This window comes from Berghia stephanieae, chromosome 3 (genome assembly GCF_034508935.2).
Source record: "Berghia stephanieae isolate SIO BIC M18660-M18661 chromosome 3, UCSD_Bste_1.3, whole genome shotgun sequence".
Classification (NCBI taxonomy): Eukaryota; Metazoa; Mollusca; class Gastropoda; order Nudibranchia; family Aeolidiidae; genus Berghia; species Berghia stephanieae.
In genome coordinates this window covers 69,745,363-69,768,434 of record NC_088362.1, presented here as the reverse complement: position 1 = coordinate 69,768,434, position 23,072 = coordinate 69,745,363, and the positions used below count along the sequence as shown (strand labels likewise).

Here is a 23,072-nt window from a genome sequence, read left to right as displayed (position 1 = left end):
AAAATTTATCAAAAGTTACAGTCTATCTATTTTTAGACCAGAGCAAATTATTGCGCTGGTGTGAACAAAACGAGAATTATTCGGAGCCTGATTTTCATAATAATTTAGCCTTATATTATTATTTCTGCAACTGTTAGATTTTATGTAAACATATTTTCCTATACTGAAAGTGTATTGGCCTACAACTCAAACTACAAAATTGGGAGACCTATATTGTGCGTAAATTATTCCGGTCCCTAACGGAAATCACTAGCAACTTGTTATTGTTTACGTTTGGGGCACAATACTGTTAACTGTGTTCATAATTGGTTTGTAGGGGAGGGCATCCGGGTCACCAAAAGGTCAACGATGCTTTAGGTTTTGAGAAGTCAGGTCATCGACGACTGAGAACTTCCCGACCTCCACTTAGTTCTCGATGCTTTTCTCGTCTCGAGAATCTTGGTCGTCGATGCTTCTCGTATTGAGTCCCGAGTCCCGAGTCTCGAGACTATACTGCGCGAGCGACGCACGCGTTACTAACAATGTGTACTATCTGCATTGTTCACCCCTCTCTCGCTGGCGATGATTCCAGCGAAGCTCGAGACTTTTTTGTGTCTCGATGCTTTTTTGAGTCTCGAGACTCAAAAAAGTCTCGAGCATCGCTCTAGTCATCGGTGCTTTCATTCAATACCTAGTCATTGGTATTGGGTATTGACGTTATATCATATTTTAAACAGCTAACAAAACACAAACGTCGTAAATAGATCAAAATGGTTATAGGTATCAATGTTTTATTATTATACAAAGTGAATTTATTTAATGTATTTTAAGTTTTAATACAAAAAATCCATCCAAAGCTCAGTTGAAGTGCTACTTCTCGGGAATTCCCGACTTTTCCTTGGTCATCGAGTTCGGGAAGTTTTGAGTGTTGGTGGCCGATGACTTGAGGTATCATCGAGACTTCCGCTCGACACTAGTATGTTGAAAAAACGCAAGATTTCACGAGGGGAAAACGTCAGATCGTCGTATTTTTCATCCGATATCTTTTCTTTATTAACCGAATCAGATAAAATCAAAAATAACACCATTGGAAAGGGCTTTTCTTGATCTTTTCACTGATACCATTCATTTTAAAAATGGTCGAAATGTAAATAAATTACAACAAGGTGAATTTATTGTGAAATCAACGAAAAACGCTCTCAATGCAGGTTATGCGGCAGTTTGCGGTACCTACTAATAACCCAAATCATTATGGGCTCATTTTTGTAACAGAAATCTCAAAAAAAAAAAAAAAATGACGCAAATATAGTCCATCAATTGCGTTCGGATGTCAGACCTGCCAGGGGAGTGTACACCAGTGGGGAGTGAGCCTGAGGGTATGGGAAGAGGAAATCAGTGGGAAATGAACCTGGGACTATGGGAGATGGATACTTGGAAATTGAAGCCCGATATGGGTACCAGTTAATTTCCCACTGATATCCTCTTCCCATAGTCCCAGGTTCACTCCCCACTGGTGTGCACTTCCCTGAGTCCCCGGTGGGTCATTTCCCATTGGTGTGCACTTCCCTGAGTCCGCGGTTCATTGCCCATTGGTGCCCACCTACTGTAGGCTCAGGTTCATTGTCTTCTGGCACCCAAACCCCATAGTCCGGTTTCAATTACCATTGGTATTCATCTCCCATAGGCCCAGGTTCATTTCCCGCTGATATCCTCTTCCCATAGTCCCAGGTTCACTCCCCACCGGTGTGCATTTCCCTGAGTCCCCGGTTCATTGCCCATTGGTGCCCACTTTCCAATGTTTTTGATTATTTCGGTAGGTTTCGAAAAAAGAGAAGTGCCCTTCTTCGATCGTTGTCCACTGATATCTACCTCTCATAGTTCCAGGTTCGATCCGCATTGGTGGCCACCTCCTATAGTGTCAGGAACATTCTCCTCTGGTACCCAATAATAATAGTCAGCCTTCAACTACCACTGGTATCCATCTCCCATAGTCCCAGGTTCCTTTCCCACTTATATCCTATTCCCATAGTCCCAGGTTCACTCACCACTGCTTCCTACTTATCATAACTTTGTCGAATTTCGTCGGGTTTCGTAAAAATGTAATACTCCCCCCCCCCCCTGGTATTGCTTTTTCACGAAACCCGCCGAAACGCATATTCTCAGGTTCACTCCCCATTGGTGTACACTTCACTGAGTCCCAGGTTCACTCCCCACTGCTGCCTATTTCCCATAACTTTGTCGGATTCCGTCGGGTTTTGGCGGGTTTCGATGGGTTTTGTAAAAAAAATAACACCCCTGGTATTTTTTTTTACAAAACCAGTCGAAACCCAGAGTCTGAGGTTCACTCCCCACTAGTTTATACTTCCCTGAGTCGCAAGTTCACTCCCCACTGTTGCCTACTTCCCAAAATTGGGTCGGATAATGTCGGGTTTCGTCGGGTTTCAGCGGGTTTCGTAAAAAAGTAATACCCCCCTGGTGTTACTTTTTTACAAAACCCGCCGAAACCCAGAGTCTCAGGTTCACTCCCCAGTGATGTACACTTCCCTGAGTCCCAGGTTCACTCCCCACTGCTGCCTACTTCACATCACGTTGTCGGATATTGTCGGGTTTCGTTGGGTTTCGTAAAATAGTAATATCCCACAGGTATTGCTCTTTTTACGAAACCCGCCAAACCCGCCGAAATCCATAGTCTCAGGTTCACAACCCACAGGTGTACACCTCCTTGAGCCCCAGGTTCACTCCCCACTGCTTCCTACTTCCCATAACTTTGTCGGATGTCTTCGGGTTTCGTCGGGTTTCGGCTGGTTTCGTAAAAAGAGTATTGCTTTTTTACGAAACCCGCCGAAACCCAGAGTCTCAGGTTCACTCCTCACTGTTGCCTACTTCTCAACTTTGTCGGATAATGTTGGGTCTCGTCCGGTTTCGTCGGGTTTCGTAAAATAGTAATAACCCCCAGGTATTGCTTTTTTACGAAACCCGCCGAACCCGCCGAAATCCATAGTCTCAGGTTCACTCCCCACTGCTGCCTACTTCCCATTACGTTGTCGGATATTGTCGGGTTTCGTTGGATTTCGTAAAAAAGAAACACCCTCCTCATCCCATAGTCCCAGGTTCCTTCCCCACTGGTTTACCTACACTTCCTTGAGTGCCTGGTTCACTCCTTACTTCCCAGAACTTCATTTGATTTCGTCGGGTTTCGGCGGGTTTCGTAAAATAGAAACACCGATCCTACCAGCGTTGAATAACATGACAGGGTAATTTTTTGACGTACAGCAACATGTTTATATCTCCTCCTATCACTGACAATTCACCAGTAAAATTTTGACCAATCAAAACATGAAATTTGTGGCACACCCTCCCACGTGCTCGGGTTGTTTATAAACAATAACGTGAATGAGATCGACCTCTCTCTCTCTCTCTCTCTCTCTCTCTCTCTCTCTCTCTCTCTCTCTCTCTCTCTCTCTCTCTCTCTCTCTCTCTGATCAATGTTATTGTTGTTATACCCCAAATGGGTGACTAGTTATCACACGACTTTCTCGATCAGATTATAAACGTTTAAGGTTACACTTATAGTTTTCTGTGGTAGTCCAATTGGCCAAGCGGTAGAACAGTGGGTATTTTACTTAAACACATAACATCTATAGTAAAACCTGTGTATTTTGCTGTGTCTACCAATCACTGTCATTGTTTACATTATGACGATTGTCCGAGAGGCGTGGTTATCTACCTGTCTATAGATAGTATGCAGATGACGTCACTCAGGCCTTTGTTATTGTTTTTGCCATCCGCGTTTGTGAGTTGTTCTCACTAAACTGTATTAACCAGACTATAAAAGTTCATGGTTACACAGAGTTTGTGTGTTGGTCCGTTATACTTCCGCAAGGATTTTCTATCTATAGATAGTTCGAAGATGACGTCACTCATGTCTTTGTTATTGTTTTTTGCCATCCGCGTTTATGAGTAATGCTCACTGAACTGTATTAACCCGACTATAAACGTTCATGGATACACACAGTTTTGTGCGTTGGTCCGTTATACTTCCAGATGGCAATGTTATGAGCTTCTCAGCCAAGCGCATACTATCTATACCCCCTTGGCCTCTGGTATCTCTTGGCTCAAGCCTACCAGGTCATGGGATTATCGAATAGGGCGGTATATTGAATGGCCGTGGATGTCTTGAATACATGTGTGTGTGTGTGTGGGGGGGGGGGGGCATGTGTGTATATTATGGGTGAATATATGTGTGTGTATGTGTGTGTGTTTGTGTATGTGAAAGAGAGACAGAGATAAATTGATGAGGATGTGGGGAGGGGTTTGTTAAGGATGTCATCAATGCGGAATTCATTTCTATTTCTTTTCCAGTACTTTTCTGTTATCAATGCTTGGCCTTCCTGATGTTCAATTGTATAACCAGATTCTCAAATTGCATCAACTTTATCGGTGGGGATTTATATTTGGTCATAGAATGAATGAAGCTGACGTTATTTGGCTCCTTATTGCTTTCAGACATTTGTTCTTACTAAACTCCCTCTAAGCGACTATAGATATTTAATGTTAAACGTACCTCTATATGTTGGTACGTCGTATGTTGATTGTACTTGGAAACAGACGAGGTATTTTACCTAAATGCGTAGTATCAATTGGAAAATAATATTTAGAATAAATAGGGCAAATGACTGCTTGCATATTAAAAATAATGTCGACCATAGCTGAAACTCCATTTAATTCATTGTCATCGAAAATAACACCCGCAGAGAGATGGATTTAGACTAATGGATATCGCGCTCTATAAAAGCTCGTTTTTTTTCTCATGTTTTAAACTAGCCCCATGTCAAGTTTTTATTAGTGACGCCACTCTTTGTACCCTGCTATTTTGAGGGGGGGGGGGGGGGGGGGGTGGAGGGGGAAGCGTCATGCTACTCGAAAAGTAATTTCTCGCATTCAACATGTATCTAATTCAAATACTGTTTATCTCCCTCGTATAAAATTTTCTGAAAAAGTTGTTATCCTATCTAATATGGATATTTTTTTGCAATAAGTTAAATAAATTAAAAGTTTTGACCCCCCCCCCCCCCCCCCCCCATTAAAAAAGAAGGGAAGATAATAAACTGATTAACTCATGCAGCAGAACTCAGTACTCAAATAACCTGGAAAAATAATGTCAATCACAACACTTTTTCTCAAAATATGATTTTAATTAAAGATTTAATTAATATTTATTTTCTATTTAAAAATACTTCTAATAAAACTATGCCGAAAACATTTTTTAAAAGTATTTTGACCGAAAAACGTTTACTTCAGATATCGATTGGTTAAGATTACTTCCAATATTTCAATATATAAAAAAGAGTCTCAAACCGGAATCTTCTCTGACTTTGACAAGTTGGGGATTATTGTAATCGATCGACATCAACGTTAGGAATTTTGACAGTATCGTTTTAAAATGTTATTTGTTTATCACATTTATACATGCTGAAATTAGTGTCAAAGCTTTCTACGAGTACATTCCAATTCAAGGTTGAATAGAAGTGGTTTTTGTTGTGTTTTTTTGGGGTTTTTTTGGTATGATTCAATCTGTTGTTATATTATGGTTAGAAATAAAAAAATATCTCTGTTGTACGCTGTTGTATGAATATTTCTTTATATATCAATATGTAGTTTGTAAATATTTAAATTAATAATTGATAAAGTATACATTTCATGTGTATTGCATAACTGGTTGATTTTTTATGGTTTAAAAAAAATTGCCTTTTTTTTTTGCATTTTTACCTCCCTTTACTTAATTTGTCAATATTGGTTTATTTCCATTTTTGATCTAACAAATGGAATATTTGGAATACTCCTAGACTCTATGCTCTTGAAAAAAATCGGGCTTGTTTTATGGCTACTTGACTTTATGTAGCTGGTAGCTGTCGTTGTGAGCTTATGGGGTGATTGCTTTTTTTTCCTTTAGGTCTCTGAAAATGGCACTTTGGGCGATTATGTAGCTACGTCGTTTTACGATATTTTCAAATTGAAATATCTCTCTTCAAACTTGTCTCAGAACCATGGTTTTGGTGCCATTGTTATGGTTACGAAAAGGTCTTTGCAGCAGGGCATAAAACTATGATCTACGTTCATTTTCAAATGTTAGTATTGAGGACCTAAAGTAAGGCAGTACTAACCATCCATGTCGAAGGCATTGGGTGTACATTATATTACAAAAGTTTCCGAGACCTTGGAGTTGAGAGTATTTAAGGAGATAACTTTCAAAACCTGCCAAGTCACATTTTAATGTAAGATGAGTTAACAATCTTAAGAAATTTTATTTTGGACACCTTAGCTAGAATCACCAGGGTAACACTCAAGGTATTGTACGATGGGGCAAACAAGGTAAGTAATTCCATATTTCAGTATAAGTCACCGAATTAATGACAAAAAAATTGCAGTTTTTTCTGAAAGATAAAAATGCGACTTAGTATGTTTTGAAATTCACCGCCTCATTGATTGGGGTTAGGGTACCTGGTTTATTATGGGTTTAATATCAAGATAAATGTCAGTATGTGGATCATATAATATAGTTTCAACACTAAAATCTGCAACTTGACAGCCGCTGTCTTTATTGCTATGTCATTCCTCCTGATAAGTGACGGTCATTTATTTCCAACTGGAGTCCAAATCCAAATCAGGACTCTCGCAGTCAAGGACGAAGATTAATAGAAGTGGTAGCATTGAGATCGGCGATTAGACGTGACATCAATAATAATAATATGTAAAATGAAACAAGCCCGGGTACAAATGTTAGGTTAAATAACCGAACGCATTAGGTACTTGATTTAACACTGTTGTAATGGACAATGTGGACATCTTAGCCAGTCAGCATAACCGAACGCAATTATGGGCTTGATTTAACATTGTTATGGATATTTTTGTATTGTTTTGAGAGCATTTTTATTCCAACAATGAGCATTGGCAAACCTCATCATATAAGAACTATATAAACAATCTGTATATATAGTTATTTACAAAAGAAATTAGACAGTTTGTATTAGCTATAATATCACATAAAAAAAACATAATGGTAGGTGGGTTATATTTTTAAAAAGTAGACAAATTTTCCTTTCTGTTGAGATATCGCATGCCTTTATTGGCACAAGTAAGGAGCAGATGCGGACTGCCAAACAGGTCGGTAAAAAAGTTACATGTTGGGAATACGCACCAAAATATTTCAGTTTCCGTTATTTGATTATATATAATATATATATATATAAATTATATATATATATATATATATATATATATATATATATATATATATATATATATATCCCTTTATTCATGGGGAAATTTGTCTTTAGGTCTATTCCAAGGGGAGACTGGAATAACCCAGGCGTCAGCCGCAGTGCAACGCCGCAAAGTGAGCTAGGGCGAGGTGACTTGCTCAAGGTTACACAGCGCAGCGACGGGTGATCGAACTCGGTACCATTCACAGATTACACAGGGCTCTAGTCTGTGGTATCGTTCGGGTACGAAGTAAAGACCGTACCGCTGAGCCACGCTGCCCCAGCTACACGTTTTATAGGGGATGGACATAAAATTGAAAGCTACGCAGCAGTCAGTTGTCGCACCAAATACTCACACTCAGTGAACTTGTTTTGAAATGCCAAAAAAAAAAAACAAAAACACACAAAAAACGTAATTCGACCAAAGACGACCACTTTGCACAAAGTAGTTCGACTGAAATGGGCACGGGAACTCCAGGACTGGAATATGTGGAACGGCATTTTGTTTAAAGACGAATCGCTTTAAAAAAAAAGTTAATTCCAGAGACAAACGAACTTCGTGCTATCGTCGTCGAGGTGAACATTTCAATAACGGAATCATCAACGCAGTAACAAATCGAGCATATGGATCTGTAACGTTGTCGGAAGTGATAATTGGATTCAATAGTCTGATGTCACGTCGCCCAGCAACGGCGGCCATCGTGGTTCTAAACATAGAAAATCGGTACTTTCTATTCTTCATGCTGGCTAGAACTTTTCATATGACTTGTGATCAGAATGTGTAACAGATCAGATTTATAATGTTTTTTTTTTCCTCTGGATATGCTTTTATGCTCGTCGGAGAAATATTTCAAAAGGGCGTCCGCTATTGTTCCGATAGTTTAGAGCCAGTTACTAAGTTACCATGCATCATTACGAGGGAAGTGACTTTACGACTGTTGAAGCGTATTGGGGGTAGAAAAACTAAGCTAATACGAATCAAACAATGGCTCAATTCACACCAATACACCAGTGATAATGATATTCTTGAACCAATGGTCGTCCCGTTTAATCGGAATCAGAATAATCAAATGGTGATATCCCAGTATGATAACGCCTCGGCACATAGACTGGACCATAGACTTTCACAAAGTAAAAAAAGTCTATTGACTGGACAAATAATAACTGCTTTCCTAAATAATTCAGATATAAGGTCGATGAACCGGTCCCCTGCTGTGTGACCTGACATGAATCCCATTGAACAAAATAATATGTGGGATTTTACGACGGGAAAGCTAATAATTTTTTTTATAAAACAAGAACAAAAAGACAAGAAATCTGTTTGAAATTCGATGAATTATTCAACAGATTAAATGCCATTTGGACTGCTATACCAGCAGAAAAAGTAAATCAGCTAACACCATCAATGATGCGATGCGTTGTGGCATTTATAAATTCTAACGGCGGACATCCAAAATACAGAAGTGCGTCATGTGTCCTGATTTCAATTTTGTGCTCGAATTTGCAAAATCGATTTTAATGATCCTTTTTTAATATCTGCAACTTTTCAACAGCTTACACAAATCAATACATTGTACACCAAAAGAAAACTAGTTTTGTCTAGTTTCCAAATATGTATATGTCATTGTATTTGTTCCAATCAGTATTGAATTATTAGCTGAATAAAACTATCTAGTTTCTTTTGTAAATGACTATATATATATAAAAGTTCAAAGTATAATTATGATCAATATATATATATATATATATATATATATATATATATATTATATATATATATATATATATATATATATATATATATACATATATATATATTATATTATATATATATATATATATATATATATATATATATATATATATATATATTATAATTCTATTTACTACTTTTGGTAGCCCATTGTATAAACATCACTTAGGTCACCCAGCTATATATCTCTTATTAAAGACAAGTTCGGCCACACAGGGGCACTAAACATGTTAAAATGAAACAATGAATAATTCCACAAAAATGTGCGTAAAAATTATACAAAGTAAAAGAGATACAAAATTAACTGGATGACCTAACTTTTACTAACTGTTTTCACTTACTTAGGCAGCCCACAAATTGCAATGGTATATTTCCTACGTTAGGAACTCCAATAAAAATGTGAGTTAGGTTACCCATGACAATATTTGGTGTTTTTGGATTGTTTATGTCTTTGCTTGTTTTTAAGGGTTTTACGGCGCTTGCAACACATTTAGGTTATATCAGCGCCAGTAAAAAGGAAGAAAATTGGATAGTAAAAACATTCTAGATGTACAATTCAAAGGACTTAAGGAAAAAATAGGGCAAATGGGAATGGTTCAAATAGAGAACAATAAATGTAGATTCCAAGAAACATACTATCAGTGTACTTAGATTGAGATCACCTAAGTCTTATCCAGACACCAGTACAAGATCCCACAAAGAGGGATACACTCAAATGTTTACAAATCATATGTTAAAGATTAAAAAAAAAAATAACAGTACAAAAGAGAGAAGATATACAAGGAAAAAAATATCATCTCCCAAAACTATGACTATACAATCGACGGTTTCCCTCCCAGCCAAGAACTCCGACCAGGGTCAGGACAAAACTAAGCATCTCATTCCAAGACAAAAACAGAAAGCAATTGGAAAACAGATATAGGGGGGGGGGGGGGGGGGGGGGGGGGGTAGAAGACACAGTAAGTACCTCCCTGCTCACTATGGGAGGTCGGGAACCCCATCCCAGTATGATTGTTTAAAGCACCAACCAATTAACAAGTGATTTAACCAGCATTCGAGCAGTAAATAACACACTTGTCTTAGGTTGATAGAAAATTGAATGTACCTACATGTGTAAGCATAAAAAAAAATTCTATCCAGACAAGTACCCAACACAAACGATAGAAGTAGAAGTATAAACGGAGAGAGATAAGTACATTTATTAAACAAATGATGACGGTAACGACTTTGATTTTAAAATAAAAATTTATTAAAAACCAATATGAGATAAACATATATTTTAAAAATACGTGATGTTACCCATGAACAAGAGTTTGATGAAATTATACACCAAAAATACATGATTTATGTCACCCAATGGGTCACTTAATGCATATTTGTACCATAAACATTTAATGAAATTATACACCAAAAATACATGATTTATGTCACCCATTGGGTCACTTATTGCATATTTGTACCATAAACATTTAATGAAATTATACACCAAAAATACATGATTTATGTCACCCATTGGGTCACTTATTGCATATTTGTACCATAAACATTTAATGAAATTATACACCAAAAATACATGATTTATGTCACCCATTGGGTCACTTATTGCATATTTGTACCATAAACATTTAATGAAATTATACACCAAAAATACATGATTTATGTCACCCAATGGGTCACTTAATACACATTTGTAACATAAACAAGAATTGATGAAATTATACACTAAAAATAAATGATTTATGTCACCCATTGGGTCACTTAATGCATATTTGTACCATAAACACTTCATGAAATCATACACCAAAAATACACGATTTGCAATGTTACTTGATATCTGCCATGTATTTGGAAAATCTGACTTTTCCTTATCATACATAAAAGGCTCCCAAACCATTGAACCAATCATCACCAACATTGCATGGTGTTTACAATCGACATAAAATAAATGTGCTTTGTATGAATTTTTGTTTTGATAAAACATCTGGATGATTTTATTTTATTTTTTAAAAAGGTGAATTTGTTCATCAAATCCACTCAAAAACACAGATGCCATCATCTTTAGCATGTTGACTGCACGTATGTCTTACAGTATAATGAGGCAGTCGATACCTACCAGATGGTGGTTACTTTCAATATTTTCAATGCAATCATTCTTGTAACAAACATTATAAATATTGAACAGTTTTCCACTCTTGATTTTGTGAAAGACAAAGCGAAATATTTTAGACATTTGACTAGATATCCTGTCAACTTTTAGATGATTACAGGTTATCACTAAAAACAATTTTAAAATTCAAGACCTAGAAATTTAATTCAAGACCAGCAATTTAAAGAAAAAAGACAAATATCAACACACTTACAATTTACAGAAAATGTTTACACTGTTACATCCAACAGGGGAAGGGTGATCCCAGCTTGTATATTATATATGTATGAGCATCAAAAACAAGAATTAATACGCCTGTCACTGATCTTATGTCTTGTATCATATTTATGCTATGAACAGAAACTTCTGAACTTCTTTTTCTCGTTGAAGACTTTGTTTCTTACCAAAGTTGCCTTATTTTCATAACCTTCAAGAACTTTATATTTTGATAAAAATTCAAGTACATCTCTTTTGCTGGGAAGACATCCTTTATTTGAGGTATCTGTGATATATTTCTTGAAGTAAGAGTTTACAATATCGGACTCGTGATCAGACCATTTTGTATATTGACGTTGAGTAACGTCTGGTGATTTTTTGCTTCTGTTTCCAGCAAGCTGTACATTTTGTTCATTAACTGTTGCTTGCTCAGAAAGATAGCTGGACAGTTCATGTTGTTGAGGTAATGTTGTAGAACAAATATCTGAGTTGCTGATTTCCCCTTCTTCATGTGAAACTCTTTGAGGCTGTGGTGTATCATCTACTGAGTTCAACAAGAAATTCCCCACTTTTGTGATTTCTGTCACTGCCAATGGACACTGGTACACATTTCTATTGACAGATTCAGAGTGTCCCATGTGACGATAAAAAATGGTCCTTTGTTCTTCTGGAATGTCTAATTGAGCAAACATGGTGGAAACTCTATGTCTAAACTTATCAGCAATCAGGAGGTGAGGCTGCTTCAGTCCAGGACAACGTTTTACAACAGACTGAAGGCAATGGTATCCACTTGCATGGTCAGTTGATTGACCAGTGTTGGGAAACAAATATGTATTTTCAATAGAAACATTACAATTTATCCTCTCACTTAGAAGTTTTGTTATAGGCTCTATTGTGTCCATTGGGAACAAAACAGGAACAAGTTTTCTATTACCTTTGCCAGCTTGGTAGGCCAGTTTCAGATTATCGATCAAATATTTTTCCATTGGATCGTCAACATCCATAATTAAATTTGGATCGATCCAAGCACCTGTGATGGCATCTCTCCACTCAGCTAAAGTGAGCCTACTTGGCTCACCACCTCTTCGAGCATTAAACATGGTTATCCTTGACAAAATTATATTCCTCATGAAAATAAAAGTCTGTTTATCCCAGATACCAAATTGAGCCATCCCATTTACCATTTCCTGCAACAAGTATTTTCTGAAAGTTGAAATATCTTCTTCCAATGGCATGGCTGCTGGTTTACGAAGACCACCCCGTTTTAATTCACATTCTACTTGAGCTGAATAAAAGATAAAGCTCCAATTCAGATTGAGGACATCTATAAATCTGCTCAAATCTTGCTCTTTGTCAAATACACCTTTCATAACAAAGTACCCTTTCATGACGTTGACTGCCTTCTTTAGAACAAATCCGATTCTCACTTTCAAACCGGCCTTTTGGCCATCATCTTTGTCACACAATTTGATGACAACCTTTTCAAATACATTGAATTGTTTGTAGTCTAACACATCTAGTCCCGAGGCATTTTGATTTTCGGACTCTGCTCGTAATAAATAAATTAAGTTGGCAAACAGTCTCATCTCACCCATTATAACGGATCTTTCCTTTTTTACTGATCTTGCCCATTGTTTTTTCCCGAGCAACAATACAACTAAATCTGTTCTGCAAATCTCTCCAACATCATCTTTTCTAAACCTATCAATGACATTGGTCTTAAACTCAACATCAACACCTATTTCTTTTGCACAGTCTGACAAAGAAGTCATTTTAATTGTGTCAGCTTGCAAAGACATCACTCGAGAACACTTTTCTTTGTGACGAAAGATATTTTTGCCATCAAAAAAGCCTAAGCAGCCAGAACACATTACTGTATCAGCATTGCCTTGGCGTCTCTCCCTTATTAAAGTTGCTTGCTTATCTTTGCGATGAATTTCTGCATTTGCTTTAAAAATGCCGCTTTTTTTCATGGTATCAAACATTCTGTTTTGCTCTTTGCTCGGTAGTTTCAAAGCAGAAATCACCTCCTCCTCTGTACTGTGTTTTCTTTTTATATGACGAGTGAGATGGGTTTGAAATTCATCACAAAACTTACACATTCGTTTTGGTTTCTGAAATGTAAATCAAAGAAAAGTTCATTGCCCAGATGATAATGCCATACGCAGTGATTTCATAAATGCTTGAAAAAAATATCCTTGAGGACAAATCACCTTTTAAAAATAATGTCTATTAAATAAATTAGATAGAGGAGTGTTGATGTTCAGATATTTATGAAGGTAGGTTAAAAAAAAAGAAAAACATACTTATTGAAATCTAACCATCTTCCCAATAACTACCAAAATTTATAATGGCCACTTTCTAAACGCTCGACTCCCAGAATCTCAATCCTCTTACAATTGCACACTAATTTCTAATTAAATTTTTGTTATTAATTTTTTTTTTTAATTATGCCTTTTTCGCCACGACATCATAAGATATCGTCGCCTAGACATTCCACAAAGGAATATAGATAACTCATCAAACAAGATGTCTGATGACAACAGGAATCACCTATGTTGTCCAAGTGAGCAAAATGGGGGTTAATAACCTTGCTCAATGAAAAAAACGAAAGTGCCTGAAGCGGGGCTCGAACCCAGGTCCTTGCGGGACACAGTGCAATGCCTTAACCACTCGGCCACTATAATTCTATAACTAGGGGACTATAATTCAAATCTGATCCATCTTTTATACTACATGGGCTTTCATCACACTGGACGATTATTTCAATCAACACTGTGTACTATATTATAGTTATTTTAACTTAAAACCGTTAACCATGAAGAGACATTCAAAAATGTGAATTTGTGTAAATTTAAGTGATTGACATTGATGTTACTGAATATAGTGCATACATGTAACCCGATCCCTGAAACCATGAGACAAAGACTGTTCGACTGTTTCTATGTTTAAATACAGAACATCTCCAAAGACTTGGATTTAATGTATCTATACAGTTTGGCTGGACCAGCTGTCAGTCTTCTTTATACAAATTTCAGTTAATGACTCTTAATAAAATCACAACTCTAACCTCCAATCCTAATTCACACCTTGTACACCTGACACTTATGCTGCTAGTAAAGCAATGCACCATAAACGTACCTTGCCAAGCAGACATTTAAAAAATTGGAGATATAGACCCAATTTACTCAAATTGTTCCTCTGATGTTGCATAATCAAAACAGACGTTTATCCTTCCGCTAAAGTCAATTCGTCAAATAAAGTAATAAGACTAACCTTATTACTGCTTTCATTCCTATTTTCATTTAGTTGGGATGGTTCAAGACGGACTTCTTGTGGATTTGGTAACTTTTCATCAGGCCTAAAAACATATTCTTTTTATTAGAAATTTGATGTAAAATAGTAGTAATCAGTAATAAATATAATTCGTAAAAATTAGATTAAATAGCATAAGTAGATACCTAGTTGCTCCAATCATGATCAAGATAAAAATCAAGAGTTATATCCTATTATTATTATTAAACATGGAATATTTTAACAGAGGACACTAACATATACCAGAGTTTGACTTAAAAAATTATCATTTTTAAGAAATAAATCAATCATATTAGACAGCATTTTTTATGTTCCACTCTGTTCTCAACCTTATTATATGTGCTTTGTATGTTGTATTTTATGTGACTTTAAGAAACTATATAAAGATTGGTTGTGTCTTTAGATCTTAGGGGAGACAGCGATCAATGACTGCTTATAATTATCATTTATGTAAATAGGATCATGTATCTCATAGTGGTTTTTCCTACCTTATATTGTCGACTAATCCATCAGAATGAAATTCAACAATTTCAGATTCGCAATGATTACTTTCAGCATTGTCAATCAGCATTGGATCCTGAGAATGCAAAATAAAGATTGTTCACATCAGACAGATTTTTCATAGAAATTTGCTTACACAGCTTATTAAGATTTGACATGTTTAAAGCAGTATTTAACCGCAAGACTATTTATTCTCCATCAAAATGTTTTTGGATGTATCTCTAACTCTAAGCCTGAAATTTGCTAAGCGGATGCAACAGTACAAGGTGATCATCCATAATACAAGCACAGATGTTTGATTAAGTAAGGAGCTATAATGCAGAACAAATGACATGTTAAAGAAGAGGGCAGAGAGATGAAGATATGCTTTTCAATTAATGATCTGTCTTATTAGGTACCTGATTCCAATTTAAGATCTTTTCTTTGAACCTCAAAGCTGGCAATTTGGAAAGCATTTCTTCCCCCTCATCCTCACTACTTGTTTGAGATGGTGGTGCTGGAACAAACTGTTGATATAAAAGAAATTAAATTTTTGATTGATTCAAATGTAGAAATGGAAATGTAATGGTGCCTTCCAAGTGATCTGATATTACAGGTAATGCTCTATTTAAATATGGTTAGATTTGTTTAGAAAATTGTTTTCAATGTGACATAGCATTAGACCTAGGAAATGATGCACCATTAAAGTGAGAGAATAGGGAGAAGCCTCAGCTGAGTTTTTGTAAAGAACTAGGACAGTCACTAATTGTAACAACTTTTATTTTTAAAAAAGTGTAACTAATAATTCTAATCGTAAGACTGAGTAGCATAACATGTTCAATAGCACTGGCTTTATGAGTAATAAGCATTGCATTATTATATAGCATTTCATGTGTGAGAAAATAAGTTGTTTTTTTAAAAACGGGGTTGAGGCATGAAATATCTAACATTAACATACACAGAGACAGCATCAAAAAATGATAAATGAATAAATATTAAATACTCAAGAATAAAAGTATTTGAGAAGCTTTAAAACAAACATAAAAAATATATTTTATCTTAATACAGTAGGCCTAGAATTTGCTTAAAAAAAGAAACAATGTTTTTCTTCAATCTTACATCTGGGTCAATATCTCTGTCAGCAGAGGGAACGGGAGATGAAGAACTGGAGGGCATTTCTTGCTCAGCATCTTTTGTGGAAGAGAATAAAAGTTTAGGATTAATTAATTAAGTACAAAATTAAGAATCAAAATGCCCCTCCTCTAACTTATGTTTATCTTGATTGACATGCACACAACTTTAAAGTTGGTTTTTGTTTCCAAGTTATCCAAGCATTCATCTATGTGGACGATGAATAACGTACATGTCATAATAAAAGTAAAAGTATGAGAATGAGTAGTAAATGTGCATAGTCATCATAGAGCCTACAACAAACCTAGAGTATAGAGACTATAATATATACACATAAAATCTTTAGTCTTGAGTCATCTATTATTATTATTATTTTTTGTTTGTTTTGTTTGCTGTCTTTTGTGACTTTGTGACACTTTGCCTCTCATATTATTATTATCTGTGACAAACAAAACTGGCAACGAAAAAAAACAACGCAGCCAAAAAACAAACATTGCCTTCTCCTCTATCTAACCTTTGAGACTAGACTAGAGTACAGTGACTGAGAATTGGTCTACATTATCATTCATCTAGATAAATCTAAATCTTAATTAAGTTCTAGAAAAAGCATGCGTATAAGTATACGTATAATTATAATCTAGAGTTAGACTCTTAGTCATAGTCTTACTCTTACTGTTCTCTTACCTTTTTGTCTGGACTCCAACATTAACATTCGTTGAATGCCAAGTTCAACCAAACGTTTGCTTCTAGTCAATGCCGCCATGTTGCAATTACTAAATGATGGAATTAAACTGATAAATTACTTGTCAACAAACGGACTGACAGACAGTCTACTGGTGACAAGAATGGAGAATTCCATGTCGAATACCGCAAATTCTGTGCTTCTTTCATTTTCCTTCTTTCCCCGTAGTGTTTTCGTTTTGGGTCTTAGATTGTCGTAAAATAAAAGATTCGGTCAATTGTCGTAAAATAGAAAATCGCGATGCCATTCCGTAAGCTGGATGTAAAAATGTATATCTTGAGGTTGAGACCACAAAACTTACTTCGTCAAATTTCTGGTCGTGGATATGTTTCCCAAAAAATCAATTGGGTTGAAAAAAAAATTCTAGCATTGAAATCGCCGTGATATATATCCGGACATGTGAGATATCATGTGTTTTAGCCTGGGTCACGCAAGTGACATTTACACAATGGGTGACATAACTACGAACTTGATTAAACACTGATATATCTTTATTTAGTAATTGGAATTCTTTAAAAATTGAAATATAGAAAGTAAAGACACAGACCAAAGCAATGCAGGGCTATTTATAGGCATTGCATCATGAGTATGAAAGATGAATGCGTTTGAGTTAGGTCGCCCGAAAAATGGGTGACCTAATGCACAAACCTTATGAAAACCTGAGTTAGGTGTCCCAAATGGCTACCTAACGTAGAATTTAGTAATATATATATATATATGTGTGTGTGTGTGTGTGTGTGTGTGTTTGTGTGTGTGTTTGTGATTCTGAACACTTTTTGATAATCTAACACAGAATGGGGCATACAGCCTGCTGGACATTAGTACAATTTTCGAACAAAAACAATATTGTATATTATCAAAGGTACCTTTCAATTTTACGCCCATCTCCTATTAAAAGCGTAGCTGGATTGGCTAAATTTGTCGCCCTATGCAATGAGCAGCTAACACTTGTTATAGTCCGTTCCACAACCCGTGAACACACGTTGACGTTGATATCTTCACAATCTTCTGATGGATTTTAATGATAATTTATCGATGACTAGAATTGTGACATTAAGACAATATTCTGCATTGGTTACAGTTCCAAACTTTGGGAGTTTTCTTCTTTACGGTTTATAAAAAAAAACCGAAGGGTCTGGGATGAGTGAACATTTGGATGGTTTACAATGGCAATATTATACACAGTGAATTCTGTTGTGATTAAGTTTACTTTTCACGAAATTCATGTGCACTACTCACTAACATTGCCACCCTGGGTTGAAAATGGCATATCAATTTATAAATTTTGTACATACTTGACATAAACAATTTTTAAAAGCTAGAGGCTGGTCAAAATGAAAAGTATAGCACTGAACATTTACAAGTATTTCTCCAGAGAGCGAAGCGCGAAGTTGTTGGGTTTTTTGTTGGTTTTTCCATTGCATGCGACAAATAGTAATACTATTAACAGATGGCATGCAACCAGGAACCCAGAATGAAGAGGTCAAAATACTAATTATGTCATTTTACTTATGCATTTTGTTTTGTATTTTAAAACGGCGGTTCCTTTGAAAGTTAAAATTGTACAAAGCATACATGGAATCTGCTTGGTATTTTAGAAGTTTAGATCCAGTGATATTTCAAATTATTTTATTCTAGGCGGTCCCCAGTGACTTTAATTCAAGAATAACAGACATGTACCGTGCTCGATGACTAGTTGATTTTTGTGACATGTCTTGTGCGACTTTTATGAGTTGTCTCGCTCAACATTTCATCAGGGATTATGTCTTTGCGAAAGGAATTTCCGCTCGTCCTATCGAAGACGGACTTAAAGATTTGGAGGATTCCCTTGGTTTTTGGCATCATTGTCTTTGTCTGAAAACTTTTATAAGCACCTAACGGGCTGCTTGTACCGTCTAATATATTATATGTCCGTTGTCCACCAGGGAAGAGATAAATTATAAAGCGCCGTGAGCCTGTTTCCAATGCTGTGAAGTACAATATAAATTCTCTCTATTATTACACGATTTGAAACAACCCAAAATTATTTGCTAAGCTACACCACTGAATGCAACTTTGTTATGATTATTTTTTGCACGGGACAGAGAATCAACACAACATTACAGTAAACAGTTTACAATTTGAGTCATATTTTATTGAAAACATTGAAAGTAAGTAAATAAGTAAGTAAGTAGTAAGCCTCTCAGTCTGAATGGTGCTTGCTGAGAATTGTATGATTCAGTCACAGATTTTTAAAAGCCTCAATGAGTATAGCTGCTCTCTGCATCCATGTTGTTAATTGTTTCCTTTGGTCACGGTCCTGGGCCAGAGTTTTGAGGCTGTCAAGATCTTGCTGGGACTTTGGTAAGGAGGGCACTGCAGTTTTTCTTAGTTCTTCAGGGATTAATTCTGCCTCATCTGAATCTAGAAATTTTTGATATGTAGAGAGATCCTGGTTCAGGATAGTTACTAATGATGTTGGTGGTCTCCCTACATATTTTGTTGCCATGAAGGAAATATTATGTCATTGCAGTTTGGGCCGGGATGTTATCTTCTTGACGTAAGATGTGACCAAATAGCCTCCGTCTCTGTTAATTTATTATTGTACCTACTCAGTCGTTGGAACCTGGTTCTTTCATAGAGATCAGTATTTGTAATTGTCTATGGCCAATAGATTCCGATTACGCAATTGTTTGCAGTGGCCCCAAGTTCCACAATTATACGTCAATATCGGAATAATCATTGCACCGTAAATCTGTATTCGTTTATTCTCACGGATTATATTATTTCTATTCAACAAATTTTGGAGTTGGTTGAATGCATTGGTGGCCAGCTCCTTTCGTTTTCTGATGTCTTCGTTTCCATTGATCAAATTGCCTAGTTTACGTACACTTTTCCATTTATTTAAAATTCTGTTGATTTTTGTATATTCCATTTTGGATTGATTCATTTTCAGATCCATGATTCTATGGTAGTTGATATTATTGGCGTGTATATTTTCGCTTGATGTTCTGATCCAAACATTAGGTCTGCATCATCTGCGTACGTGTGATCTTCTTTGATGGTGGTCATTTTGGTCTTAGCTCTTTTACGGCCGATTCGAGGTATATTGTGAATAAAATTGGACTCAAGCTGTCTCCTTGAGGGGATCCGATTGAGGTTGATATTGTTGTTAATTCTCTGCCGGATTCAAACTGTAATGTAGTATTTCATAATAGGTATTTTATGAGCTTCATGTGATGTGTCCAAGAATGAGTCAAGGATTGATAACAACTACATATGGGGTCAAAAGTTGAACTCATATATATTCCTAGTATGGCAAATTCCTCCTTACATTGTTCCGTTCTGGTTTTCAGATCAAAGGAATTCGGCATTATGAGAAAACTGTTTGGTCTATCAATATAAGTATTTAAAATTCGTCATGTCACTTAAAATATAAGCTCATCATGCAAGAAATCATTGCACCACATTTAGTAACTTTGTAGGAATTTGCGATAATCCATACCCACGGAACGAACATTTATATCCTTCTAGCGCTACAGACACTGTGTTTATTTTTGTTGTTGTTGTTTATTTTATTATATTTTTTGTTTGTTTTGGTTTTTAAAAATATTTTAATGTTAATGCAAAGCAACCGGATTCAATCATAATCTTCATAACTTCTATATAGCATTGTATATAGTATATTATAAATAGTATTGCTCAATGAAACAAAATAATCCCATGGGTTGAATTATTGAACACAACTTTTCGCTTTCTTTTGATGGTCGTCGCCATGTATTGTGATGTTTTTTGGGTTGTTTTTATTTTTATTTTTTGTTGTGGTTTTGTTTTTGGCCGGTGGTTACGTGTCCAACTTTTGTCCTGTGAGCCTCGTGGTTCTGATTGTCTACTTTTTGAAATTATAACAACACTGATGAAAAGGATGAAAACAAAAATGAGAATTATCTTCAAATGGTTTAGTGAGGGTTGAAGTTAATGCTTAAAATTAAATTTCAAGTTTGAGTTCATATAATGGGAGCGATCTATAGATAGTATGAAGTTGACGTCACTGAGGTCTCTGTTATTGTTTTTTTTTTTTTTAGATAGTATGCGCTTGGCTAAGAAGCTCATAACATTGCCATCCGGAAGTATAACGGACCAACACACAAAACTGTGTGTATCCATGAATGTTTATAGTCAGGTTATAATACAGTTTATTGAACATTTCTCATAAACGCGGATGGCAAAAAACAATAACAAAGACCTCAGTGACGTCAACTTCGAACTATCTATAAATGTTTAAGGTTACACATAGTTTTGTGTGTAGGTCCATTATACTTCCGGATGGCAATGTTGTGAGCTTCTTATCCAAGCGCATGCTATCTATATTCAGGTTTTTGTCCAACCAAGTCTTCACACCCATGATGTGTTGCTGTTTTTCTTAACAAATGTAAACACGCTGCTTTGTTAATGAAAGACGTACACATACCCGTGTGTCAATCTGAACAAAATGATCAATCGTGTATGTTTGATAGTTCAAAAGCTGTGAACACGTTTCATTATGTGTGTCACTTTGAGCACATTTTGCAATGTGACCAATGCCTCGAGCACATGGAAAGTTAATATAAATCATCCTCATTGATGTTTCCTCCGTGGCCTCATATTGCTATGCCTGAAAAGCTATTAACATGTATGCATTGTTACTATTTTCTTATAGTATGAGTCCCGGGTTTTTCAATCAATATATAATACTTTACCTTTGAAAATTAAGTCAGTTATCGTTAAAAACTTGTCATTTGAATGTTTTTACTCAATTCTTTAAAATATTATTTTTTAAATCTCTGTTATAGAGGCCGCCCCTGCAGATGTTGTTAAATTTAACCGGAAAATGTGTGTTGAAATGAAATCACCCCCCTTCATTAGATGTGTACTTGCGTTTAACCATGTGTAGAAAATGTGTTTATGTCAGTTTTTGATTAGATCCTGGACTGAAATGCAAAACATATGACATAGATCGAACGGATAAAAGTATCTTGAATAAGAGGATACTTAGTTTAAATAAATATGAAGTTTCTAAATCTCAAAAACACCGCCTTTTCCTGGACGGTGTAGAAATTAGGGCCACCATTTAAATTTTTACAAAAATCGTGGGCGTTGAAGCGGATTTAGTGAACCGTAAGTTAACGCATGAAAAAACAAAATTTTCTATCCGTTTTTTAAATCGGAAAGTATGTGAAACAGTGAGAAAATTTATCGGCGGTTAAAATGACATCAGTGTTTTTATGTCCGAAAACATAAATTTAGGTGAAAAACAGGGTTAAAAGCTGGCTATCTAAGAGTGTCGACTTAAAGACCAGTGTCGAAATTCGAGCACCCTACCCAACTAACTTATCACCCGAAGCATTCAGCCTCACAGATCCTGAGCATCATTCACAGTTTTAAAACAGATAATTGGATTCAATAGTCTGACGTCACGCCGCCCGGCAACGGCGGCCATCTTGGTTCTAAACAAAGAAAATCATTACTTTTTATTCTTCAAGCTGGCTAGAACTTTTCATATGTCTTGTGACCAGAATGTGTAAAAGTCAAAACATGATCAAATTTATGGGGTTTTTTTTCCTCTGGATACGCTTTTATGCTCGCCGGAGAAATATTTCATACTGCGTCCGCCATTGTTCCGATAGTTTAGAGCCAGTGTTGCTAAGTTACCATGCGTCATAAGGAAGGAAGTGACGTTACGACTATTGAATCCTATTGAAAACAAAATGTATTGTGTCATCAGCTGTTGCGATGCAATTCATTCATCGGTGTGTCAAAATATAGTGATAAAAACTCACAAATTATTTTCCATTATGCCATATAGAAAAGGTAACTATATAATCAAGGATTGTTTACCAGACCTTTTCGTTGACTGGAAATATATATAGATATGTCGTCAAGGGGACAGAACGGATTAAATGGCAAAGAATATTTTGAATGGTTAAAACTTGGTTCAAACTCGAACCATCAATTGCCTTCATACAGGGCGGGTGAGCTTTGCCTGATAAATGCTTGAGGGGGATGGGGAGGATAATAACAATGACAATG

General features: G+C 36.0%; 2 protein-coding genes across 7 annotated transcripts in view; both read right to left on the bottom strand.

Moving 5' to 3' along the window:
- Window positions 1-23,072, bottom strand: part of LOC144968326 (arsenite methyltransferase-like) — a 64,909-nt gene that overhangs the window by 25,604 nt on the left and 16,233 nt on the right. The window lies entirely within an intron of this gene.
- LOC144968325 (uncharacterized) lies at window positions 10,177-17,684 on the bottom strand. Its single transcript, XM_078906576.1, has 6 exons — window positions 16,967-17,684; window positions 16,271-16,341; window positions 15,571-15,678; window positions 15,160-15,248; window positions 14,633-14,717; window positions 10,177-13,470 (listed from the first exon to the last, which is right to left on the bottom strand). The coding sequence occupies exons 1-6, from the start codon at window positions 17,043-17,045 to the stop codon at window positions 11,491-11,493; spliced, it is 2,412 nt and encodes an 803-aa protein (XP_078762702.1). The 5' UTR covers window positions 17,046-17,684; the 3' UTR covers window positions 10,177-11,490.